The sequence below is a fragment of the Pinus tabuliformis genome, chromosome 6, assembly GCF_031772625.1.
Source record: "Pinus tabuliformis cultivar Carrire ecotype Pingquan chromosome 6, CPIR1, whole genome shotgun sequence".
Taxonomy (NCBI): domain Eukaryota; kingdom Viridiplantae; phylum Streptophyta; class Pinopsida; order Pinales; family Pinaceae; genus Pinus; species Pinus tabuliformis.
The window spans coordinates 1,978,068,637-1,978,076,585 of record NC_142292.1 but is presented as its reverse complement, the minus strand read 5'-3'; the positions used below and the strand labels follow the sequence as shown (position 1 = coordinate 1,978,076,585).

Below are 7,949 nucleotides of genomic sequence, written 5' to 3'. Positions count from 1 at the left end.
GTTTCTTATGCAGAGACCTTAGTTTATATGTAGTTCTCTAATTTCATAAATTTTTATCACAATTTACATGTAGTTGTCTAGTTTCATAGATTTTTTTATGACAAAGATTGAATTATTTTCCTCCCTTTAATTGATAACAAAGTAATATAACTCTTTAATATAATATATATATATATAGCAATTTTAAAACTAAATAATAATAATAATATAAATTGTTATTTTTAAAACTAAATAATATATATATATATATATATATATATATATATTCCTATAAAACTGTTTTGATTATATCATAACTCTGTATAGCTATATATGTTATCGTTCTTTGTATACAATATTTGTATATAATGATGATGGCATTAGACACGGTGGAAAGCTCTAGATTTTGCAATAAAACTATCAAACACACAAAGTGTGAAGTACACTTGCAACATATCTTCATATTAAATTGTAAAAGTGCTTCTGTCGCAACAACTTGAACATCATGTTAATGGTTTACTGTTGAGGGTTTGGAAGTCCATTTTGGATTTTGATACGAAACCTATACATTAGTATAAATGGATGGATACTCATTAAGTATATAGGTTTTGGAAGTGAAAGCAAACCTTTATATCAATATAAATGGATGGATACTCGTTAAGTATTTGGATCCAGTTTTTGCAATCATTTCAGTGTTTACTGTTTTAAACATATCATTCTAAAATATTTAGATTAATTTAGGGTTTTGGAAGTCCGGTTTAAATGTTAAAAGCAAACCTTTTCATTAGTATAAATGGATGGATAGCCATTAAGTATAAGGGTTTTGGAAGTGAAAGCAAACCTTTACATCAATATAAATGGATGGATACTCATTAAGTATTTGGGTCCAGATTTTGCAATCATTTCATTGTTTACTATTTTAAACATATCATTCTAAAATATTTAGATTAATTTATACTCCAAAACGCCATAAGATCATAAACGCAATGAACTGTTCTAATGGGAAGCTTTCCAAAAATGAAAAACATTACACATGTTTCTGGTTTAATCAACAACTTCGCTTAAATAAGACTGATCCATTCCTGTGCAGGCGGCAGTACCATCAGTTTCCTCGTTATGGAATTCTTCGATGAAGTCATGGGGTCGTGAAGCAGCAGGAGGAGCGGGTAATTGGAATTCTTGGGGATTCATAAACATGGAGGTGTGGGTTAATTCCGAGGAGTAAGGGTGTCGGGGGACGCTGGGAGAAGACAAATTATTGAAGTCGGTATATTGGGAGGGAGTGACAGAGGGAAGCTTTGAGAGGAGAGCTTGCAGGCTAGACATGGAAGGGGTCACTGGAAGCTGCTGGTGTGGCAAGGTATCAATCAATACAGGGCCTGCAACTGAGGCCATTTGCTGCTGCTGCTGATTCTGATCCACCATCATGGTGGTGCCATTCCAAGAAAAGCACTTCTCCAGATGCCTCCTAGTGCTGCTTTCTCCTTGCAGCTGCCATGGGCTGCCTGCCTGATCTTCTGTGGCCTTTGACTGCAATGAAGAAGAGGGGTGAGGCAGAAAGACCCCCGGAATGGCCAGCAAGTAGTTGAACTTCCTCTGTAGATGTATGACAAAATTTAGATCTTCAATAACCTGCACACACAGAGAGGCCAGGACGACCACGACGAGGGAGTGAGCGGTGGGGAATAATGTTATTATTTATGTACGGTTTACTGTGTACAATCTGTCATGAGAAGCCAATGGCTGAAATGGAATCCTCTGTGTGTGTGCATGTGGGACCCAACAGTGACGATTGTGATTCTGTCCTTTGCACCCTGTATTTAATGGAATCAATCATGAAGTACACACCCAATTGATGAATCGATTGAAAAACCCTGGGACCGGCCGTAGGGTTTGATGATTCATTGGCCCTTGAGTCACAGAAAAAGCTGAAAAGCTAGAATGTATATATATATCACCATCCCATTAAATTCCTAGTTACAGGGACACCATTCTTTCTGGACGGTGTCGTGTAAGTATTGACTATTAAAGAAAAACATAAAAAACCCCACTGTAACAAATTGTAATATTGATATTCTTGGTAGATAAAGAGACCCAAAAACCTTCCAATCACATTTCTCATTGAATGGGATTGTTTGAATTGCAGTTTCCAGCTAAAAGGTATCCATGAAAATCATGTTTTGGCTGACTGACCATGTCATCTTGTACCATTAAACTGTAACATGGCGTTTGGTGTGAGAATAGAAAATAGTAAAAGTCATCATCAAGATGTAGGGTTTTAGTTGACGTTTTGTACATATCATCCGGACAAAAAAGACATTGATTTAGTTTAGGTTTAGAATATATCAAGTGAATTTTGAAGTTAGTTGGATCGCCGATTATGGGAATATTTTTTAATATGATGGTCACTAATTGAGTTAATTGTTTAACTTCTCTTCATTCAGAAACATTTTTTCTCCATTCAGAAACATTATTTTGAATCCGCAAGCAATTAAAATAAAGATGGTCCGAGAACATGATATTAATTGGCCACTCAAAATAATTGCAAGCTTTTGAAAGTTTACTAATACCTGAGAGTTTTGGTATAAAAGAAAACCTCAAACACAAAATATTTATTCTTTAAAGGTTTATAAGTTTTGGTTTAAGAAGAAGATATTTTTTTGAAATTAATTAAATTTATTGAAATTCTTGTTAGGAATAAGTTGAAGGTATAAAATTGGAATGATATAAATGTTAAATTTGATTATATATTAAAAATGTATTTTAAATAATAAAATATTAATTTTAAGTAAAACATGTAATTAGTAAAAACACTAATATACCCTATTTGAAATTTGAATGTTGCATATTTAAGAATATTTTGAAATTTTGATTCATATGAGCGAACTAAAGTAACTTCATCTCCATAAAAATTTGGAATACTTTAGAATCTGTAATCCAATTACACTCCCGTTGAAATTTGCTAATAATTTTTGGAATACCAAGAATTTAAACAGGTAGCATATATTTGAGATTAGGTTGCTTATTTTCTTAACCCTACATACCACCAAATGATTCCAGTCTGGCCTTGCTAATACCTTTTGAACTGCACCGAGTTGAACCAGTCCTTCACGCACAGCAATAACCGCGATGGTCTGCACACACAGAATAATTAGTCCATTCCATGCGTGCCTGTAATCATTACTTTGAATATTTCAAATGAAGATGTGCCATGATAATAACATCTATGAGCTGATAATCACATTTGAATTCCGCACACCTGAATACCTGACCTGAACTGAGCTTCCCACGTACGTGGATGCTGTAAAAACCAGGAAATCAAATCAATTGAATGTTTGAATTTCTAAACATTACAAAATCACACATATCATGATGATGGGTCTGACTTACAGGGTCGATAGAATTGTGCCATGGTGACAGAAAGTTGATTTCATGGTCCAGGGGGTCTCTGAAAATCCATTTATGGCTGTTGTCTGCTGAAACTTTTCCCATGAGTCTGAGAACATAAAGAACACATTACAATACAAAACAACACTAAACAAATTCATTTAAGTTCCATGGCTGTAACTCAACAGCAGGCCAGCTTCAATCAGACTGATTTCTATTGCAGTTTTATATGTACAGGTCAGCAGCTACCACATTGCAGTCACGAGTTCCAACAATGGTTTTCTAATTATATATTCAAGTCGAATAGCATTAAGACACACAAATTAAATTTGTTTCCACAATTCTGCAAATTGAAATAGATCAAATCAAGCTAACTATATAGCTCACCCTTCACCAAAATTATAAACCTCATGAGACATCTTGAAAAATAGTTCTGGCTGCAATCCAGGTCCTGTGTTGGATGTCATTGCAGCTTTAGCACATTCAGAGAAATCACAGAAACCATCTTCCCATGTCAATATCCTGAATCAAAAACTCTCAAACACAGTTATTAATAGTCATTAATTACAAGTTTTTCATTGGGTTTTTGAAAGTGAGGCATACCAGTGTACACCAACAAATTTACTACAAACATCATTTAAAAAACAACTATACTTGTGAATATGGTTATCCAATTCCTAAAACTTAGGAAAGCGAGGCATACCAGTGTACACCATCAAGTTTAGTAGAAATGTCATTTTATGAATATTGTTATCCAATGCCTAAAATTCTAAAACTTTTGAAAGTGAGGCATACCCGTCTATACCAACAAGTTTACTACAAACTTAAAACTTTTGAAAGTGAGGCATACCAGTCTATACCAACAAGTTTACTACAAACATCATTATTTTATAAATATGGTTATCCAATTCCCAAAACTTTTGAAAGCAAGGCATACTAGTCTATACCAACAAGTTAACTACAAACATCATTTTATGAATATAGTTATCCAGTTCCCAAAGCATGTATTGCAGGAACCTTTTCAATCAAGCAATACATACCAATTTCTTTTATTTCCCTTGGATCTGTCATAAACACCATTCTCAGCATCCCACCTGCCCAAACATAAAGAACACCTGAGATCAAATTCACACTAGTACAGAACAAGCCCTAGTGAAAATACAATGTCATGGGCAAACCTGGGAGGAGGATAACTCCGTGGTATGATCCTCCAAAAGACTGCATAAACCCACTGTGAATCCATGCACAGGCTTCTCAACGTATGCTGTAATAGGTGAGTTGCTACAGGCAAACCCTGGGTCTCCTCCATTTCACACAGTAACAGAAAAACAACCCCACCCTTCTAATGAGATAATGGGTTTTCATTCATCAATGGCTGATCTTATCTCGACAGCGAGAATCGATCCCATCAACTGCCCCACACAATTCCCTGCGACCCTCAACCCATCACTAAAGACCTATCTATCTCTATCCTTAAAATGCCATAAATAAACAAATTCCCATATTTTCTTCCCCACCTCCTGCCATTCCTTTCCCTGCCTTGGAACTCTTCATCTTTCCCCTCTGCACTTATTATCACAATAATTTAAGGCCGCGGAGGACGATTGCCGAATAAACTGTTAAGTAACCATCAAATTGAACGTAAAATGTGGTTTAATTCACAGTGGGGTTAGTCAGCAGAACGTGTCAGATGTTGGCGGAGATACCGTGCAGTTAGGGGTCCACAGAGCAGCGGTATAGAGAATGGAGAATGCCATGCATGGATGACGATGGTCCATGCACAGTCACGCTAACCATCCCATGCATCATCCATGACTAATTCTACTCTCTCATTCCATTCCATTTCAAGTTACATACTCTCCATAGCAAGCTGTTCACTAAACTAAAACGAAGTTGCAGGTTAAACCTTGTTTGTTCTTGATTTTTTGGTCATATTTTTCCGTCAGTTTGTTAGATTTAAAGCATTTCATTATTTAGATTGAATTAGTTTGTGTAATTCAATGTTTTGAGTGTTTTACGCGAGTAGAATGGATTTGTATATTTAAAATGCTATTTAAACAAGTTAAAACTGATCATATTTTTCTATCAGTTTGTTAGATTTAAAGTGCAATTTTTTATTATTTAGATGGTATAATTCAATGTTTTGAGAGTTTTTTTTAGCAAGTTGAAGAAATTTGTATATTCAAAAGGTTATTTAAACAACTTAAAACCACTTTATTAACAATTTAAACAACTTAAAATTACTAACCACTTTATTAACAATTTATCAGAGAGAGTTTACAATTTTCAAATATTTATAGATAAATTTTAATTTTATTTTTTGTTTTGTTTTCTCGAAAGAAAACAATGTATTTTATTTGATTATATTATTTAATACTAACAAACAAGTTATATAAACATAATTTAGAAAAAAAAAAAAACTAAATATGTATTTTTTATTTAAAAATGAAAATTAATATAACATATAAATAAATATTATTTAATTAATAATAATTTAAATAAAATGATAGATAAGGTGTCTACTTTAACAACAAAAAGATAAAATTTATTAGGGATAATAACCTTAACACCGGTTCGGTGAGACTTCATTCCATGGTCATCACCACTTGAGCTACCCGGACATTTATTATCTATATTTATTATATTATATGCATTTTAACTTATTGTTCTTTATAAGTTTGATTTAATCAAAAAAACATTCATTATTTTATTAGAATTATCTAAATAAATATTATTTAATATATAAATAAATATTATTTAATTAATAATAATAAATAAAATGATATATAAATGTCTAATTTAACAACAAAGGGATATAATGTATTAAGATGATAACCTTAGCACTTATAAACATATTTTCACAACCAATTAATATTATCATATTATCATATTTTATTTATTATTTATATTTATATTTTTATATGCATTTAAATTTATTGTTCTTTATAAGTTGGATTTAGTAAATGAACGTTCTTCATTTTATTAAGATTATAAAGACATTTTCACAATCAATCAATTTTATCATTTCAATTGCTATGTCTGGCACCACCTGTGAAGTCTAGGTAGAGTTTGGAGGGACTTGATATCGACCAATCAAGCACCATGCATAAGAAAACACCCAAATCAACAAATACATACACAAAAAACAAAATGGAGAAACCCACACCACACCCAAACATATATATAGTTGTACAATGCACCATGCAATGTTAAGACTTATGCATAATACTTCTTTAGATAGATCCCATTATGAGGCTCTGATAAAGGGTTTCCATCATGATCCACTAACTCATATGCCCCTTTATTGAGAATACATTTAATAACATAGGGTCCATGCTAGAGGGGCATGCTAGTTTGCTTGCACCTAACTTGTCATGATCTTGATCATAGAGAAAAACTAATTTCCCTTCTACAAAAACACAAGATTGAATAGACTTATCATATTGGGCTTTGACATGTTTCTTATGAGTTTCACTGGCTATTGCAGCATAACGATGTTGTTCATCAAGCTTGGCCAGATGAAGAATATGTTCTTCCTCGGTAGGAATGTCAGGTAGTAGTTCGATCACTACCTTCAAAGATGGAGTCTTGCATTCAACATGTAGTACAACCTACATGCCATAAGCTAGTTGGAATGGAGTGAAGCTTGTGGCAGTTTTTATTGAGGTTCAATAGGTCCATAATGCTAAAAAAACATTAGATGCCAATTTTACCTATGGTTCCCTACCATCCTTTGGAGTGGAGTTTTCATGACACGATTCACAACCTCCACTTGCTAGTTAGCATAAGGATAATAGGGGGTTGAATGTTCTTGACGAAAACCTAACTTGGAAATTAGTTCTATCATCATATGGTTGCAAACATGAGAACCGTGATAAGTCATGATCATTTAGGGTACTCCAAACCTAATGATAATGTGATTGAACATGAATAGTACCAAAGTGGTGCCATCATTATAGAAGGTGGGCATGAAATCAACTCACTTAGTAAAGTATTCCATTGCCATGATGATTTGGTGATGTCCATTGGCTAAGGTTGGCTTACACTATATTAAATCTATGCCCCATTTGGTAAAGGGACCAATAAAAACAACAATATGAAGTGGAGTAGGGTGAGAATGCTGTTGGCATTATGGATAAAGTGTTGTCCTTGATGGCAACCCATTCAGGTGATAGATCACAGTACTTCAAGTCAGTAGCAGAGATTGATGATCAGCTATCAAATATTGAAGAAAATAAGGGGTACGCAGGTACACCTTACATAAGGTGCGTACACGCAGGTCAGTGTTACATAAAGTGCGTACATACCCGCAGTTATCCCGTTCAGGAGGTGCGTACCCCCAGTGCACACATTTCAAGGCAAAGAAATTCACATGTGGAGTTTTCTTATGTTTTACTCTTGGTATTTAGCCGACGGTATTGGGTTATTATGGTGTCGGCTCGTGGTATTGATCCATGTTTTAAGGAAGAGCTTTCCTATATAAAGCAAAGGAGATCATTTGGCTTGAGCATGTTTTGGGTTGAATATCTTATGAGGGCTAGATCTGGTCTAGATCTAAATAAGGCGAATCTATTGATGGACTG

At 34.0% G+C, this 7,949-nt stretch overlaps 1 protein-coding gene across 1 annotated transcript; it reads right to left on the bottom strand.

The window, feature by feature from the left end:
- Positions 1-973: 973 nt before the first annotated feature.
- On the bottom strand, positions 974-4,970 carry LOC149267131 (uncharacterized). The gene is made up of 7 exons (XM_089398177.1): positions 4,545-4,970; positions 4,407-4,460; positions 3,754-3,888; positions 3,370-3,475; positions 3,239-3,280; positions 3,057-3,113; positions 974-1,611 (listed from the first exon to the last, which is right to left on the bottom strand). Exons 1-7 carry the CDS (start codon positions 4,673-4,675, stop codon positions 1,024-1,026), a joined length of 1,113 nt encoding a protein of 370 aa, XP_089254303.1. The 5' UTR covers positions 4,676-4,970; the 3' UTR covers positions 974-1,023.
- Between the last annotated feature and the right edge of the window lie 2,979 nt (positions 4,971-7,949).